The following is a 20,242-nucleotide window of genomic DNA, read 5'->3' on the forward strand; positions in this document are numbered from 1 at the left end:
AGATGAAGCTGATGATGAAAAGTAAGGATGACCCATAGATGTATGGACCCTTCAAATGTTCCACACTTGCTTTATCACAGCAGTGGCTAAAATGCTGAGAAAGAGCATCTGGAGTTCTCCAGTCAATAACAGTCCAATCAGCATCTATACATAGAGTTCTTCTAAAATTGTTCACCCTAAAAGGGGAATTCCACAGATTTTTTCAAATTTGATTCAATTGTTGAGATGTAAACAAAGCCATTCAGAGTACTTTGATGTGAAACTGTTTATTTTAGATAATAAAATGTTGATAGGAACCAGGGGTCCCTATGTCCACAATGCAAAATATGACCCTTTTATTTGCCATCCAAAATGGCCAGTGAACCTACACGTGTCTTTTGAGTTTTTATATGTAATGATGACAGTAAAAGGATGGAATATCTGAAAAAAGTTTTCTTCGGAGAGAAAAGCAAACAGCCAAAACCTTCACAAAACTATCATAAAACAATGTCTCGGATATCAGGCTCATATTCCTAATCATATCATGTAATAACGCTCCGTGAGAAAGCTTTTAGAGGTGTTAAAGGGGGGTTCCACCAAATTTTCAAAATCTCTGCATAATTAAATAGTTAAGATGTGAACAAAGTCAGAATTGTTCACAGTGGTGGTGATGGAAACCAGGTGTCTGAGTAGTTTAATGCCTCTAAAAGCTACATCAAAGAAAGTTATAATATTAAATAGATATGAATATTCTGATTGAGACATTGTTTCACAATAGTTTTGAGATAACCTTTTGGCCTAAAACATGTTTTTAAAAATCTGTGAGGTACATGGAAAGGATTGTGAGACAGATTTTAGATTTACTGCAATTTTACCAATATCAGCATGATGATGATATAAAAACTCATAAGACAAAAGATTGCTACATTTGTTTGTAGACATGGTGACCCCTGGTTCCTATCACCACCACTATAAAGAAATCACAGTTTGTAAATTCCTTTACAATTAACCATTTTACCTCATACCATTCTGACTGACTTTGTTTACAACTCGACATTTTCTTTTAAAAATCTGTGGATTTCCCCTTTAAATGCTTCAGACGTCTGGTTTCTATCACCATTGTTGTGAACAACTCTGACTTGGCAAGTTTCTCTAGATCGGAGCATTTTGCATCAAAACACTCACATGACTTTGTTTACATCTCAACTGTAGTGTCGCCAGTCAAAACAACAGTGGAGACTAGCCACTGCGACTCCGCTTAAGATGACATAATAATAATAGTTCATTAGCAATAGAATGGGAATAGCTACATTGAGCTCTGTGTAAAGATGACGCTCTAATGTTGTTGTTACTGCAACTTAAAGGAGCTGTTAGTCTTAGTCATTAAGACTGTAGAACAAGTGTGGCAAAAACCGGCCTGCCCAATAAACTGAAACATGAAAAAAATGAGCCTGTCTAAGGTTATTAGGGTGGGAAGGCAGTTGGGATGTTTCCAGAAGGCAGAAAATGACAAATGAGAGGAAATACACAGCCTTCATTTTAATATAGCGAGTAGATAAGGCAAGCGGAGCATTAGAGCATAAATGAATTTGATTAAATGCATCCGATAAGAAAACATATGAGATTCATCACTTGTTTAAATGAAAACAGGCTGACAATTCGCTTATCAAAAAAGAATTTTTCAACAGATATTATGAGACTCTATGCAACATATCATATTATAAGGATAAGAAAAGCAAACTATGATTGTAGTGTGCGTACCGTCATTCTACTGCTCCTATACCTCAACTGTATTGTCCACATCAAGTATGTTTATGAGATCTGTGTACACTTTTTTTGTATAAAAATATTTAACATTTTAATTTTTTAATTTAAAAATGTTTTCTTTGACCTTTTAATATAACTTGATATTTTTCATATGTGATATTTTTTTAAATAAAATGTTTAGACTCTGGACGCTGGTGAAGTCTTTGATGGAGCAGCCATGAATGTGAAGCTTTTAAAAGCTCTGTTCTGACTCCATGGAGGTCTGTTTGAGATCCTGTCCTGCCATTTTTTGAATTTCATAAGCCCCCTGGCAGTTTCTGGGAGACAAAACTGCGCTTTGCCCTTTTCAACGATAGTCACATTCCAAACAGAGGTCAGTATCCACCCTCCCCAAATGGCCAAAGCCCAAACAAGTTTTCATCCAAAAGAGCCTCCCCCCAACACCACCACCCCCCACTACTGCCACCACTACTGCTTTGTCAAAACATGTTCTCTCTCTCTCTCTCTCTCTGTCTCCCTCTCTCTCTCTTCTCATCCACTATCTGTTTCTTTCTTTCTGTTTCTTCTCTCTCCCTCTCTTCTCTCTTCCTCACACTCTTTTCTCTTTCTTCCACTCTCTCTGTTTCTCTTTCTTCTCTCTCTCATTCTGTTTTTCTCTCTCTTTCTCATAGAGTCTCTGTTCTCTTTTTTCTCTCCCTCTATCTTTCTCTTTTCTCTCTCTCTTCCACAATCTGTTTCCCTCTCTCATCTTTCTTTTACTCTATTTTCTCTCTGTACTTTCATCTACCATTCTTGATTTCGCTCTTTCTCTCTCTCTTTCTTCTCATCTACTATCTATATTTCTCTTTTTCTTTTTCTTCTTCTCCCTCTCTTCTCTCTCTTCCTCTCACACACTCTCTTTTCTCTCCCTTTCTCTTTCTTCCATTCTCTCTGTTTCTTTCTTTCTCGTGGTCCCTCTACTCTCTTTTCTCTCTCCCTTCATTTTCTCTTTTTTTCTCTTTCTTCCTCTCTTCGGCTCTGTATCTGTTTCCCTTTCTCATCTTTCTTTCTCTCTATTTTCTCTTTTATCAACCATTCTGGATCTCTCTCTCTCTCTCTCTCTCTCTGTCTCTGTCTCTCTCTCTCTCTCTCTCTCTCGTCCACATCTCAGGCCTGTTTTGCTTATGTTAGTATCGTCTATGGATTTCCTGCACTGCATTAGTGGTGGGCTCTTCTTATGCACCATTAAAACCACAGATCACTGTCAGGAGTAATCTTATGAATATTTCATATTCTCCGAGTCAATAATCCATCTTGCCATCTAATACTTCTGCACGCCTGTTCCTGGTCTGACGTCTTTGATCGTAGAAGATATGAATAATTATGTAACATGGGGGAATTTTCTATTTCTTTACTTTTAAAATACAGTTGCTGGTTTGGTGCAATGCTATAAAACAGAGTTGGCCAGATGTTTGTCAGAACGCAAATATAGAAGAGAGGTGGGCTGCAAAACTGTTGTTAAAATGTTATCGAATAACATTACACGATATGTTTTATTACTAAAAGTACCTAAATTAAAAATTTTTTAAATCTAAATAAGAAGGTTAAATAAGATGTTCCTCTCATTGGAGGATTAAGAAGATGAGTTGGAGCAACTTTCTGGGGGGTCTTTTTAAAAAAAAAAAAATAGTTCATTTCTTTTCTAATTAAAAGAGTTTGATGTAGTGTTTAACAATGTTTAAACCCCTAAAATCTCATATTACATACTAAGCCTTATAATTCAGTAACTAGATGGACTACAATGCACACTAGCTGAGCTGTTCTCAGGGTATGGAAGTACGTACTAAAACTTTGGGCCCACTGGTGGGTCCTGGCCATTTAAGAGGTTAAAAAGGTACCTTTCACTCCTCAGTGCATACAGTCCATATATAAAAACTAAATCTCAAAAACTCCCTGTTTTGAATTCATTTTTGTCCCATAATCAACACATTTGCATATCTGCTTATTCAGCCTACAGCAATTAAGCTGCCAAATCATGTTGAAGTTATAAGGAGTGTTTCAGCCTAGACTGCATTCATAATACACTGCAGCCAATCAGAACAGAGGTCGTTTACACATATCAGTCTTAAAGGCACATTTAAAAAGCAGGCTGTTTAATTCTAAAGGGAAAAAGAGAAGTTAGAAATTGATCACATAAAACAAATAAAGCTCATTCTGTAACTACGGTGAGTTATTAGGTTACTACAATGAAACTAATATGCAAGTTGTTTACAAATTGGAGTGAAATACTCAAGTGTGGGCCCGTACAGGTTACAATTAGTTGAAATAGAGGAGTTTCAAACTTTAAAACGGTTCTGAACACTTGCATACCTGCCCATGGACCCCCCTTTGGGCAGCACTGCTATAGAAAGAATCATTCACTAGATAGCTTAAGTGTTATTAGGATATGGAAGTATTAAGAACCATTTTAAAGTTTAAAGAACCTCATGATATAAAGCTTCTCAATCAATTTAAGGTTTTTCCTTGAACCATACATCCAAGCCAAGAATCCTTTCAGAAACATTTAAAGCTTTTTTAGTAACTGCTGAGACAAAATAAACCTGTCAAACACAATGTTTTTCAATAATGTTGCTTGTTTTCTAAACCACAACAGGACTGCAGGATAAAGGTAAACAAGACTGGGAGAAGAATGCAGTGGAGGACATAACTTTGCTGATGCTTGTATTCTAAAAAGAGCGGAATGTCTCCTGATAGCAAGCGATATTGACCAAATCAAACAGTAGTCTGCTGAAGACAGCCCTACTCCTCCAAATAGCCAGAACAGCAGTGTTAAAAGCTTGGTGAGACTTCATGAAAACAGATGATAACGGATTTGCCAACAAGCACTACAAGGTCTTGATGACTTTGTCCTAAATTCCATTGGCTTTCCCCAAAACGTCTTTACCACACAGCATTTTTAGGCAATGAAAAGATAAACGTACCTAAAAAAAATGCAGCATCTTTTTGCTTGGAGATCAATGCATTGAAAGTCTTTATCTTTTATCACTTTCTGTAATGTCATTTACATTTTTCCAACTTTTTTTGCCCTGATCTTCAAATGCTGCCTTGATCAATGCTCTTGCCTTTCTACAGCTTCACTTCTTCTACTCTTTCACTGAATAATGCTGCATAGCTGCTCTCAAGTATGCTTTGAATCAAAGATTCGCTCTCACTTTTTTGTGGACTCGTAAGAAGGGAACAGTTCTCCTGCAAGGTAGACAGCAGGATACGTGAGGAGAAATTTCAGGACGACTCCGATCGCAGTAGGACCGGCACAGCTTCCCCTCTCTTTTTCTATCTATCGGCCATCATTTGCCCAATCTCTCAGAGGGCAGACCTTTGCACCGTCTCACATGCAGAACACAATGTGTCCCATACATAATGCATCACGTTGGTTTTTACCTCTTAGGACGGCCTGAAGGCAGTCTGCGTTGTGCTTTGGGACGTCTGGTCCCTGTTATGAATTATGAAAGGCATCCTGCTCCCCAGGCGCCTGAGGGCCGAGGCTGTGGCGGCTCTGACCTAGCAGGGGGTCTGCTGAGTGGAGAGCACTCCAGACCCCCTCAGCACCGACATACAGCAGCACGGATGGCACGAGCTCCACAGCCTTCTTCTCGCCACTGGCAGAGTGAAGAGGCCAAGCATTCCGGACCAGTGTTCAACATAGTGTTGTTCCAAAAGGCACAACTTGAAACTTGTTCCTTTAAGTGGGCAAAGGGCTTTACATCATCAACTGTTATTGTCTTTAGTAGTGTATAATCCATTCATTTGTTTTCCAGGCAAAAAAAGATATCTATTCTAAATAATTAACCTTTTGTAGCTCTGTGGTTCAGTTGTGGTCCATTTCTCTTGGCAAACCATCTTCAGTTCCCCAAGGTAACAAAGATCCTTCTAATGGAGGGTTTCAAAGTCCTCCACAAATGCTTAGTGGAATCCAAGTCAAGAGATTTGCAAGTACTTTTGTCCTATTTTCCAGAATCTTGAGTTATTTTGCGTGTGTGTTTGGGGTCATTATCTTGCTGAAACATCCATCTTTTCCCCTTTTTTGGCCAAAAAGAAATGGAGTACCCATCTGAGGACAATAAGTTGCGGTACCATGAACTTTCCAATTGCATATTATTGAACCAACTGTATCATTTAAGGTCTTGCTCTGTAGCCTCAAAGTCTTGTTTTTTACAATGATACCAGGTGCAATTAACACAAGAACACTTTTTTTTTATGGAGCATTAATATGTAGAATTCAACTTAATATTTATCTAATTTTCACATATATGTATATTGTAATCTAGTGTCTGAATACTTTTTCCTCTATCAATTGTAAATGTATTTTTGTTTATGTTTATGAACACATACATTACTGTTCATATTTATGTAAAAAAGGACACGATAGAGATAAATGTGAAATCAATACACTAAATAGTACACTAAAAACAAAAACAAAAGTGTCTGAATACTCTGTTTCTGTTTCCCCTTACTGTATTTTGTCTATGGTGAAGTATATATCAGGCCAGTATGGGTGGTCCTGATGAGTTGTGGTTTTGGAGGGAACATGTAGTCCAGTGAATGGCTAATGTTAGTTACGCTCTTAAAAAAGGGTTCTCTAGTAAAGGCACTGGTTCAGTTTAGAACCATGAGTTCTATATAGAACCATTTCATGCTTAAATGGTTCTTTACATGGTGAAATCGTTTGTTGAGTGCTATTTCATTTTCAGAAATATCACACATTCTCCAACAATCTAAAAAGCAAAATTAATAATGCTAAATGGCTAAAATTTTCTAGCTAATACTAAAGCAGCAGCCTGAAAGCTTTGAAGGACACTGACTGTAAAGGGGTGAATTACCTTGTCATGGCAAACCCAGTTAGATTTTGGGTTCTGTAATTTGGCCTTGTTCAAAACATCAACTGAATAGTTATTAATATTTGAAGGGTTTCATTCCAAATTGCATTACACACAACTTTGAAGAAATAAACATGTTTTTTCCAATGTACGTCAGCTATTACTCTTTCCAAAAACTCCAAAATGGTTTCACTCAAAATTGTTAAAATGGATATCCGGCATTTGGAATTAAAGGTTTTTTGAAAGGAAAGAGTTTGATGAAGTATGTAAGCATTTTTGAAGTTTCAAAACATATTATTCACTCTCCAGTCCATTTATGGAAATTAAATAGCAAAATTAGCCTGTTTTGAATTCAGTGTTTTTGTGATGTTACAAAACCAGCAGATTTACATATATATATGTAGCCCCACCCATTCACACTGAAGTTCGCAGAAGTGTTTCAGCCAGGACTGCATTGCAAATGAGGCACAATACAGGACAGCCAATCAGAACAGAGCTCATTTACATATATCAGTTTTAAAGGCACAACACAGCCTATTTAGTTCTAAAAGATAAAGAGAGGTTGGAAAATGCTTGTATTAAAATGCCAAGTTCCACAGGCATGACATTGTCACAGCCTGGACTGCTTTCATCAAATGTCCACCTTAAGGCAAATACTATCCAATATCAATTCAATGGCTTAAAAAGAGGACTCAATGATTCATTACTATAAGAATTTCAACTACAAACATGAATCTGGACACTAATAGTAAGATGCAACCAGTTCAAAGAAAGGCTCCCCACTGATCACTCTGGTATTTTTTCCAAAATATTTGAGAGCAGAGGTTGCATTGCTGCAGAAACCAAAGAAGAACACGCGCCCTCATTTAAAATGCAAGAAATTATTGATGGCAAATGAGGGGAGTCTTTGTGCCCGAGCAGGTCTTAATGAGTCGTGTGTGTGTTCTCACTGCTTCCAGCCTAAACAAGCCATTGTTTCCACCCATCATACGAACAGGCCATTAATCATTTAGTAGCAAGACACGGTCTATGATGGCACTAACAAACAAAGACCCAGTGCCCTCCAGAATTGTTGGCATCTTTGGTAAAGACAAGTTAACCCGCCACAAAAACGTCTTTGTTGTTTATCAGCTTGATCTTACAATGAAAATATGAATATGAGAAAATTTCTCTTTCTGAGAGGCTGGCTGATACTGGGATGAGTTCAGCAAAAGTGGCACATCAGGTAAAGCGAATAAGCTTCATGATGCACTTCTCTTTAAGTGACAGAAGCCAATTTGTCTACATCATTTAAGTAACTGCCCTTTACATTGTGGACCAAAAGTGTATATATGTATATATATGTATATACAGCAATCAGGCCTAACATTATGACCACCTCCTTGTTTCTACGCTTATTGTCCATTTTATCAGCTCCATTTACTAAATAGGTGCACTTTGTAGTTCTACAATTACAGACTGTAGTCCATCTGTTTCTCTGCATGCTTTGTTAGCCCCCTTTTACCCTGTTCTTCAGTGGTCAGGATCCCCATGGACTCAGCTCACAGAACTATTTGGATGGTGGATCATTCTCAGCACTTCGGTAGTGGTGGCGTGTTACCGTGTGTTGTGCTGGTCAGAGTGGATCAGACACAGCAGTGCTGCTGGAGTTTTTGAACACTGTGTCCACTCACTGTCCACTCTATTAGACACTCCTACCTTGTCAGTCCACCTTGTAGATGTAAAGTCAGAGACGATAGCTCATCTGCTGCTGCACAGTTTGTGTTGGTCATCCTCTAGTCCTTCATCAGTGGTCACAGGATGCTGCCCACAGGACGCTGTCGGCTGGATATTTTTAGTTGGTGGACTATTCTCAGTCCAGCAGTGACACTGAGGTGTTTAAAATCTCCAGCAGCAGTGCTGTGTCTGATCCACTCAGACCAGCGCAACACACACTAACACACCACCACCACATCAGTGTTACCGCAGTGCTGAGAACAATCCACCACCCAAATAGTACCTGCTCTGTGAGGGTCCATGGGGGTCAACAAAGTAACAAAGTATGCAGAGAAACAGATGAACTACAGTCTGTAATTGTAGAACTACAAAGTGCACCTATATAGTAAGTGGAGCTGATAAAATGGACAATGAGCATAGAAACAAGGAGGTGGTCTTAATGTTATGCCTGATCGGTATATATATATATACATATACATATATATATATATATATATATATATATATATATATATATATATATATATATATATATATATACACACACACATATATATATATATATATATATATAGATATATAGATATATAGATATATAGATATATATACACATACATACAATCACAAAAACAAGTATAAGTAGATAAGTAGTGACAATTATTGACTTTGTGCACCATCTCTTTGCAAAGACCAACACTGGTTGTGAGAACACATAGAAAGGTCAGAGACTTTGATCCTCACTGGATTCCTTTCTTCACATCAGCCCCCCAGGTTTTTAATAAGGTTTTAGTCAAAGGACTGGAATGACCACTGCAAAAGCTTGATTCTGTGGCCACTTATGCATTTTTGTTTGGATTTAGAGGTTTGATTTGGATGCTTGGCAATATAAATCAATTAAATTATTTTCATAAGAACTTCGGTGCCAATAATTGTGAAACATTTTTTTGTTAAGTGGTTACAGAAACGTCTCTTATATACCAGTGTTGATAACAACCAAAAAAACAAACAAACAAAAAAAACAACATATTAGTCATAGCTATTTTAGCTCATCTTTACCAAGAGATCCTGTAATGCTGTAAGAGTTTTCCTGTGTTGAACTAGACTTGAAAGGATGATTTTTTTTCTTTAAAAAGCAAAAGCACATCACTCAGTTATTCTAGATTAAACAGAATATGTAATGTATGGAAAGGCAGAAATCAGCAGTGCAAGTATGGGAGTGGGTGAGTCAATATGTAACTGGCAAGAAGAAAGCTGGGTTCTACAGGCATTTACAGGGATCTAAGCATCATGATTTAATGGGTAGAGCTTGCTGGAACTGAAAGCCAACTCAGAAGGTGAAGATTTAACTGTATGACACCTGTAGAAGGTCTGGTGGACAAATTAGTTGGTGTCCAGTTTTTTCTTTTCCATTGTTTCTTAGTTACAATTTACAAAAGCAATTATGTTATCCCTATGTCATGCTATTAGCCATGACTTAATTATCTCATTCCCACACCTTTCTAAGTCATGGCCACAACTTCATTATGTCATTCTCACACCTTACTATGTTGTGCCCACACTTCAATTATATCATTCCTATGTCGTACCAAATCATGCCCATAAATACATTATCTGGTTCCCATGCCTTATTAAGCCATTGCCATGACCTAAATATCTCATTCCTGCACCTTTCTAAGTTGCAGCCACAACTTCTTTACCTCATTCTCACACCTTACTATGTTGTGCCCATACTCCAATTATCTCATTCCTATGTCTTACTAAATCATGCCCATAAATTCATTATCTGGTTCCCATGCTTTATTAAGCCATTACCATGATCTAAATATCTCATTCCCACACCTTACTAAGTTGTGCCCACAACTTATATATCTCGTTCCCATACCTTATTAAGTCAAGGCTATGACTCGTTTCCACACCTTACTAACTTCTTGTCACAACTTAATTATTTAGCTCCCATGCCTAACAATGACATGGTCACAACTTAACTATAACCTTTCCACCCTTACTAAGTTGTCGCTTTGACTTAATTATTTCAATCCCACATCTAACTAAGTCATGGCCATGCATTACTGTAATTAAGAAGGAATGTTAACAGCAGGGTGCCATACAGTAGGATTAGATTAGATTGTTTCTTTTGCAATTCACAGAACTGTTTTATGTGGCCACTGTGTGTAGGTAATACAGAAACTCAACTTTTATATTAGGTTTTATTAATTACAATATGTATCAATCCCAAATGTCCCGAATCTTCTGCACCGTTCATTGAAGTACAGCAGAATGAGTTCACCCTCAGTTTATATATATCAATTAGTTTCCAGTATGAGTTCACTCCAGCACCTCTCTATTGCAGTCTACTGTGGCAGTTCATGTGAAATTAGTTCACATTTAGGCCCGTTTATGCGAAACCATCTGCTCATTCAGCCTGAATTGATTTGTAGCCACCCACTCCTTCTGTTGTGGAACTGTTGACGGTCATGGCTTCAGGGCAGTTCTTCTCTCCATGTCTTTCTTTTTATTGACATTTAGATGGAGGAAGTGGTCTCTGCAACATGGAACAAAGCTGTCGATTGTGGACAGAAGCTTTGACCCCTGACACAGGAATGTCTACATCCAGTGTATCACTGAAATATTTTAAGAAAAAGCATCTGGCCTGCAGCTCCTACCGTATAATACACACAGCATGATGGAACCATGGGAGATGGACGAAACAGTTTTTTTGAAATTCAACATTGAACACTGAATGAAAAATTTCATAAAGGAGTTGTGGGTTGAGTTTTATGTTAATATGGGCTGTACTGACGTATTGGGAAAAGCCCAGGACAACCAGCCTGACTTTCCTATGCAGATACAGATATTGGTTTGGGCATGGCTGTCTCTTTTCTAGAAGTAGCCAAACTGAGCAGTTCCAAACCACAACCTGCTAATAATTCAGCACCAGGTGCATCATAAGCCCTAAGGTAATCTCCAGCACAGCTGACGGAGGAACACAACACATTTTCATCTGTCAGTGTGTTGCAGAACACAATGTGTTGTTGCATAGTAGGACTTTTCAGGAGGAGAATAAGAAAATATTTTACTCTAAACCTACAGTATTGCACCCTCTGATCCACTGGCCAACCGCAAAACTGTTTTATCTTACATAAAAGTAGTCTGTGAACCAGCATGATGAGCCTGCGCTGTGTAAAATTTAATATACAAGATGTCTCATACAGTGCTGATGTTTTCATCTGGCTCTCCTGGGGCCAAATTTGGCAGATAGAGCCTTCTGCTGGACAGGGCATCAAAATTTCATGCTATTCCCTTCTCGTCTAGTAATTTCAATACATCTTGCAGTCTAGAAAATGACATTAGGACTTATATCCACTTCATTAATCAGCTTAACCCTGTCACAGTATTTAACCTCTCATAAAATTCCATCATCAGGAAATACATTAACTGATGATAAATGCCCTTCCTCACATTAAGCTGGCGTAATAAAACGTGCTGTAATAATAGCAATTTTGTTCCTCTAATTAACAAAGGTACTGGAACTACACAATGCATTCTTCTACTACAACTCCATTTTCATCTTAACATTTTCTTTTAACCATTTCCAAACATCTCAAAGGTATAATTTCAAGTTATCATCCAGTGCCTGACATGGCTCAGTCAATCCTTCAAACTAAATTAGATCAAGTGTGCTGGTGAGGGAATTTAACAAATATATGCAATTATTGGGAAAGTTGAGGAGAATCTGAAACCAAACAAGAAACTAAAGAAATTCTTGTTACTTTTTACTGCATTAACGTTTGCATTCTGACATTATGTGGTGTTTTACAGGCAATAGCACTGAAACACTTATTGTCCAGATATATATTTTTAAACAATTTGCTTAGGTGCAAAATAGACTTTTGTACAGTACCGTATGTCTTTGGAATCCATAAATGAATTTATAAATGACCAACAATCCAATAATGACAATATACTGTTTAATAAAAAAAGATTAATTACCTAATTCATCAGGACTTAATGAGATACTTGGCTGGCCATGCCTTCCATGCATTTATCTTGTCTTCATTAACCCCATTTAAATTTTTTATTAGCTGTCTCATAGATGACTAAAGAACACCAGTACAATGTGAAATGCATAAGGGCAACCATTGCTCATTAAATAATATATTATACTTTTTTTAAGGCCTGTCTATTCAAAATGCCACAAACAACATAATAGCCTACATCTGTGGTCAGCAACCCCCCTACTTTCCGGCATATTATAGTTCAGTATTATAGTTCCCCCCTTCCTTACCTAACGCTGTTGGAGTAGGGGTGGCCAATTATGGTTGGAACTACACTCTGTATGAAGGTAGATCTCCAGGACCAGCATTGGTACACACTGGCCTACATTTGTTTGTGGTCCTAATTGCTGGTGGTCATCAAAGACAATGGAGATTTGGCCAAGCTGCATCCCAGAGAATGCTGATCCTCCTCCTAGTGGGTGGATACATGATGTAATTAACGTAAACTGCTTTACTTGAAGTGATTCGTCGCCCAACCCTGTTCATTGTGCTTTTGTAGTAATGATGACACAAATCTAATAGACATTTTAATTGAGCCTTTACATCTAACAGAAAGAGTAAAGTTATCCAGTCCATCTTCAAGACCTCGCAAGCTTTAATAGTTCAATGATAATGCATGCATATACAAAGAAATGATACAAATTAACAACATCATTCTTGGAAACAAAAAAGGTTTGCAAAATCAGTTGTCTCAACTTCCATCTACATCAACAGTTTATAAATGAGCACAATGGAAGTCTCATGCAATCTGGAGCAGACTATTTAAAAAGCCTTCATACCCAGCTGATTACTGTTTCAAGAGAGCCAGAACAAAATTCTTAAAGCCTCCTCATGATCAAAAGGCTTTTAGATGACCTCAGAAAAGCTTTGAAACATTTTTAATGAATAGTAATGCTTTCAGCAAGATGTTCTATCCATTCTAATCCATCTCCAATATTTGTCTTTACTGACTGCACTTAAACTACACTAGCAGGTAACATACAAGCTCTAATAGCTCTCTCCTCCTTATAATGAACACAGTTTATTGAATTACAATATCCGAGGCATGCAGACGTTTTGATGTGGATAACTGGTTAAAAGCTGGATCTGCAGAAAGTTAATAAACTGCCAAAAACATGAAAACATTTGGGTTTAAAATTTTATAGAGGAGGACCGGTAGACGCCTCCTGTATAAGAAGGCAAAACAATTATAAACCATTTCTGACCTCATATTCTGAGTTGAGCACTCAGCAAGCCAAGGAATAGCATCTGTTTTAAAGCTCTCTGCTTTCACATAATTTATATTCCTCACTTACTCAAGCGTTTCCATTCTCTTGCACTGTAAGCAATTAACAGTCATTTTTGCATAATCTACCAACCATCAACAAAATACTGACAGAGCGTGAAAAGCCATAATCTTAGGTGTTTTTTAAGAAGTTGTCTATGACATGGCACAGCACATGTTGATATTATGAACCCTCCCATACTTCTTATGAGTATTTGTCCCATGACAGACCACATAACCTTCTACAGGAGAAATAAATGCAAAGCCATACATGGACAACAGGGTGAAGCCCCCGGATTCCCCCTCCACCTGTGCTGAAGCAAGTCTCTCCTTTTCCCGTGGATTGTGGTCAGTGGAGCCTACTGAGTTTGCGGTAGAAGGACACGGCCATCAGGGCAGCAGCAGCGATCACCAGGACCAGCACAGCCACAGCAATGCCAAGCCCAACGGAGGCACCGTTTCCACCTTTAGCCTGTGCTGTCACTGCAGCACACACAGTGCAGAGACTCAAACTGATCAAAACCATTCCTACTCCAGTCAGTAAATAAATCATGCTAATAAAGCTAACTTACCTGCATTGATCATGAGAGCTGAAAAAAAAACAAAGACAAATAATTTATGAGTTACAGATCACTCTTTGCAGACACACATTTATAAATAAAGATTTCTAACTTCTGTGTGGGGTTTAAAGTGGTAGCTTGGCCAAATACAATCTGCAAATAAACTCTCAACTATACTTCAGGTCTTCTATGTCTTATGAATCCTTTTTGTCTATAGCTATTTCTCCTAATGAATATTAGGAGAATCACCATAAGGGAGCTTTGCAATATGATTTTAATGTTTATAAGATTAATAGTATGCTGTACAGTATCAGAAAACACAAACTAAAGAAGCAAACTTCAGGCACCACATTTGGTGTCTGGCTGTGGGATAAAGTTAAAATTCTTTACATTTGTTTGGCTTAAACATTGTTTTAACCTAGGGAACAGTTTAACAGAGGTGAATAGGAGGGGCTTACGCTTGTCTGCTTGCGTCACAATGGGCACAGAGGTGATGAGCGTAGAGATGCCATCCTTTATCACTGTTGTCTCAGCCTCTCTTCTTCTTCTGTTGCATTGCTGTTTATATGCAAAAGAATAGAGAGTAGAACCACTAATAAATAAATATCATTTTATTCTTCTACATCATTTCAGCACAGGAGCTTCCCTTTACATTGTATAAATGCTTCATGATGAATGGACCAATAGAAATGCTCCAAACTAGTTGCTGTCTAAAAAAAAATACCTTGTTTCTCAAAAATGATAACTTTATAGAAGAGGGAAAATCGTTCTTAATTATGAATAATGGGACAAAAGATTTGAACCATTTCTAATGGTCTGTTAGTCATGAAATTTTAATACATTGAAAAACGCAGCTGGCATTTTCAAATGAAAATGAAAAAAATACAAAACCAGAGATATAAAGTTTTGCTCTGACAGCGTCACTATACAAATTATATACAGTATACTGTACAAAAGTCTTAAACACCTACGCAAATTGTTTAAAACAATTTATCTAAGCAGGAAGAATGTTTTTGCCAGTAGTAACAGAATATAACTTTATAACAAACATAAATGCAGTAAGACGCAACAAAACTTTCTTATTTTCAAAAATTTATTTGTATTTATTCTAATATTATTGGTGTTTTCTAAACAAATAAACATTTACTGGCACAATAATAACTAAATCCAATAATAGTCCAAAGATGCTGCTGCTTTAAGATCAGAAACGATTCAAAAAGCCAAGACCAAGAAAACCTGGCAAAAGAGAAGAAATGCATAAGGCCATCTTGCTGAGTTCTTAAATGCAAATTATTGAAGATTTTCTACCCTCCCTTTATTTGGGATCCAGGTGTGATGAAACAGCTGCCAAACAATCACACATCCAGAAAACAGCAGGACTAGTCTTGGATCTGAAGGGCACAATCTCTTCTCCAGTATGAGAAGGTGTGGTGTATAGCTGTACCTTAAACTGGCTACAGGTGGCGCGCTCACAAAGCCTGGTGATGCAGTGAAGGTAGTAGGTGGAGACGGTCTGGTTCTGCTGTTCGGTGAAGCGAAATGCCGGGAAACTGAAGCGGGCTCGCTGTGTGTCTCCATTTTCAATCACGGTGGTGAACTGGTCCTTATAACATCTTAGAAGAAATGGTATAACGTCACAAGTGCAGGACCAAATGCAACAAGACTATCAGTTCTTTTAAGCCAAAGAGCATACAGAAGCGCATGCTGTGATATGATGTATACTGACAGTACTAGTCAGAAATAGCTTGGCTGCTATACTGTAAGCTGTATGAAAAAACAGCACCACTCATACTACTCATACACAAGACATTTCCTCTTTTACTTCAGGATTATTTAAAGGCTTTTTCTGTGTTTTTTCTGGACTTACGGGACAAAAAGATTAAAAAAGGTAGAGTTGGTGGGCTGAGGGGAGACTGAAGCGTAACATCTGTCCAGCAGCACGTTATATCTGTAGAGAAAGGAGCACAGATTCAAACTATATCCTTGGCAACCAGAGAAAGGAAATGTCTTAGGAACCAGCAGAGGAAAAAACAAACATACTGTGCCGTCAGGTTCGCCGCAATGACTTGAACAAATATAGTAGTCCTCAACTCAATACCCAGAGGTGGGATTATCAGTGGCACAGTGTAGTTCCCATCCTGCAAAAAGGTCATAACATTTGGTGCAGTAGAGTAAAGAATTATGGTGAGACAAAACACATATAGTGAGTTTTGATTAGAAATTTGACCTTTTTTCCAGAACCTCTGAGGGTACTTACCTTGAAGAGCTGCATGCTCAGAGTGCTGATGAACGTACCATTGTTGTCCTTCACTGCAATGGAGGAGGACGACCTGCAGAAAATAGCAAAAGGTTTGTTTCACAGCGGCATCTTTTTAATATTGTAGTATGTTCCTATACTCAACCAGCCAGGCCAATAACCATGCTGTTTTACTGCATACTGCAGCGCGCCAGTTTTTCTTGGCCTGCTGCAGCTCTTGCTCTCTATTAGTTATTAATTACAGATTATACAGGCTCATTCCACAATAGTTGGTCAATGAATTAAACCCTATGAATGTTGGAAAAACTGATACATCACTGTGATTAGAAATTCATCAGCACAGTGGGCAATCCTGAGCTTTTGGTGGTTCTTTTATCTAATGTAGTTACTATGTTAATGTGAGTTTAGTGTAGCTTAAAATGCTCTATAAATGTTCTTTGCGTAACACAGATTTCAGATGGTTTCAAATTAGCATTTGAGAAGATGATTTTATTCCAGACCAGAATAAAAAGAAAATATAGGGCAGTAAATATCTAAAAAGAACTGTCTAATGTTAATCTTGGTAGAAAAACCAGCATAGACCAGCTGCTCTCCACCAAAACCAGCCTATGTTGTGTTCTGAAAGCTTGTATGCTGGTCAAGCAGCACGGCCATGATAGGTGGCCAGCTAAACCAGCCCAAGACCAGCATAAACCAGCTCAGACCAGATGAATTGCACTGTGGTCTGTGCTGTTTTTAGGAGGGAACTCCACTACTCAGCCGGAATATATAACCTACAGTAATTTGAATGAACACAAACAAGTCTTTACAACTTCATATTTATGGCTGTAATGTCTGGCTAAAACAACAAAAAACTTACACATCAACGACAGTGTTGTTGATGAGGTATTCTAGCGGATAAGCACACGAGTAGAAATACTTCAGCTCAGCGTTGTAAGTCACGGTTCCCACTGTGGGGTCGAAGGAGCGAACCACACCGCTGATGTTCACCGTCTGAACGTCGGAGAAGTCTGAGAAGATTCCGGTGCCCGGAGCACTAGTGGTCTAAAACACACACACACAGACTTGTTTAGTTTTTTCATATTTTCTTCCATATATTTTGGACTGACTTATAATTTCTTAAACGCATCAGTTTCACGTAGAAACCAAGAGCGACCGTTTTCAGTCTCTGTATTTTGTGCTGTCATGTCAACCGTTTTTTTGTTTATTCAAAAATAAACGGCCCGAACGTCTCGCGCCATCAGTAAAACACAGGGCTGTGTCTCAAATCTACCCCTAGTGATTTACTATCTAGGGGACGAAAGTTTTGATGAGGTCATAAAGGCAACTATACTGTACTGAGAAACCTGTTTAAAAACATATGCGAGACACACACACAGAGACAACATGTGTGTGTGTGTGTGTACATATATATATATATATATATATATATATATATATATATATATATATATATATATATATGTATGGCAAATGACAGGATGGCTGACCAAAGCCTAACACAATACACATTTCAGTGTTTTTAAAACTCCACATTCACTATTAAAATATGTAATATCTCTGCATATGAATGTCTTTATAACACACATACACGTATTACACCGTGTACATTCATTTTACTCCATTTTTCCCCGGCTTTTGAGAACACCATCCACTCTTTGGATTGTGTGAACATTTGCTGACGAATTAAATAGAAACTGAAATGATCGAGACTGCAATAAAAAATACACACATATCACAGTTAAGAACTTTTTTTTGTTTTTGTTTAATAGAGTTTCATAGATACAAAGCTTTGTTATGACAGCGACAGCGATAACTTCGTCTCTCGAGACTTATGACATGCGGGTCCCATGTATTTCCACAAAACGCATAGGTAACACGGGACTGATTTGAGACACAGCCGCAGTCCAGGGCGACAGAAGAACAGTAGCGCCCTCTGCTGGTGGACTCTGTGAGGGGCACTATGACTGCTGAGCTCTTCACTCACCACGAACACGCTGCCACAAGCGTCCGCTTGTCTGAGTGGGAAAATGAAGCGGACGACCGGAGGAGTGACCGAGGTGTTCAGCTGCCCTCGACAGCCCGGAATATCCGTGATTTGGTTCAAGATCAGCAAGCTCTCGTTGTATCCAGTGTAAATGACAGGGCAAGCCAGGATGGCCAGCTCAATAGACTGAGTCCCACACGACACGGCTATGTCTGTGTACGCTGAGTACAAAGCAAAACACAAGCCCGTTAGAGAGATGCAGTCAGAGTCATTCTATGGAAACGTGCATTTTTGCGTCCCTAGCGTTTACAGATATATTACACTTAAAAAACATGTTAGGGTTACAATTTATTGATATTTTAAAATAAAACAATAAGTTATTTTAACAATCACACCTTCTTGAGCCATCAATTTAGCAATACTGGTTTTTGAATCAATTATATAGAACTCCAGGCATCACGGAAGGACCTCGTACTCACAGTCATGTGTAAAAGATGAGGCCATATTTAGAAGTAAAAAAAAACATGTTTCTCTGCATTTTTAACTGCAAAAATCTATACATGACTATGAAATATATGAATTAAATGAAATAAAGGAAACAAACACCAAATAAACATTATAAAATATCTAATGAAAGCTGTTATCCCCAGGAGTCGTGTCAAAAATCTCTTATTTTGAAATAAAAATCACACTGATGACATCGCTTCACTTCCTTTAAACTATTTTCTGAAGATCTATGAAGAAAAGCACATGGTAAGTCCACTGTGTCTTTTCAGTTATCAGAAATTTTCTCATTTAGCTCATGATTTCATATGAAGCTTTTAGTGAGTCACTGGTGTGACCTACTTTATTCTTAGGTAATTGTGAAAAAATAGAACACAAATGGATTAAATTATGTTTTTCCATGATATTCCATGATTGACAACATGTGGTTTGATGCTCCGTAGCAGCCATTTTGTCAAATGCATTTTTAGTTAAAAATGTCACTGGTGTTACTGTCTCTGGTGTTACCTTTCTTATGTGTAACACCAATGACAATCAGTAACACCAGTGCCTCCTATTGATAGATAAAAGAGTGGACGTTTCTGTAGAATGACCCATCACAATGACTCCAGTATGTTCTTTCCATAGGAACTAAAGAAAAGGACAAATGAAACTGGAGGCACATTACCTGGACGTCTGGCGTAGGCCCCACATTCAGTGAGAGTGAGGGCCTGGAAGCCTGGAACAAGCACCCCCAGCATGAAAAGGATGAATAAACCCATTTCCGCTATTTGTCCTTCATCAACACAGACACCAGATAAAACCTCAACACGTCTGGCAATTCCCACTGTACTTTAGGCCTTGGAGATATCCTCACTGATTTGGGGAGACTGTTGCATTAAGCCCAGATAGCCTCACCTTGTTTTATATACATGTGGAGGTCTACAGCACCTCCCTGGCATTGGTCAGAAACAAGGTCATTGTCATTTTACAAGGTTGGTTGGGTTGCTTTTGAACAATTCCCTTTGGATAAGGTGCCGTGGACTTACCCAGAGGCAAACCAACGTAATGTGTAAGGTTACATCTTCGCACATCTCCTTCAAAGACAGGTCAGAAACAATGACCGCTGGCTTTGTTGATGTGTGTACCCATCGTACATCCCTTTTGCATGCTAATGTGTAATTTAATAAACTAGGAACATGTTCTTTTAGGAATGCACACAATAACACACCTGCTCACAGGTGCAGGGATAATGCACTGTACTGGATTCAAATGCCACAGCTGTCTTTAAGGACAAGGTGGTAAATTTTGAGGTTCA

At 38.2% G+C, this 20,242-nt stretch overlaps 1 protein-coding gene across 1 annotated transcript; it reads right to left on the reverse strand.

Moving 5' to 3' along the window:
• Positions 1–12,963: 12,963 nt before the first annotated feature.
• si:ch211-229d2.5 (zona pellucida-like domain-containing protein 1) lies at positions 12,964–19,808 on the reverse strand. The gene is made up of 10 exons (XM_036598537.1): positions 19,613–19,808; positions 18,442–18,662; positions 17,314–17,498; positions 16,455–16,527; positions 16,238–16,335; positions 16,065–16,145; positions 15,642–15,810; positions 14,656–14,755; positions 14,210–14,227; positions 12,964–14,120 (listed from the first exon to the last, which is right to left on the reverse strand). Exons 1-10 carry the CDS (start codon positions 19,704–19,706, stop codon positions 13,987–13,989), a joined length of 1,173 nt encoding a protein of 390 aa, XP_036454430.1. The 5' UTR covers positions 19,707–19,808; the 3' UTR covers positions 12,964–13,986.
• Positions 19,809–20,242: the final 434 nt, after the last annotated feature.

The sequence above is a fragment of the Colossoma macropomum genome, unplaced genomic scaffold (assembly GCF_904425465.1).
Source record: "Colossoma macropomum unplaced genomic scaffold, Colossoma_macropomum, whole genome shotgun sequence".
Taxonomy (NCBI): Eukaryota; Metazoa; Chordata; class Actinopteri; order Characiformes; family Serrasalmidae; genus Colossoma; species Colossoma macropomum.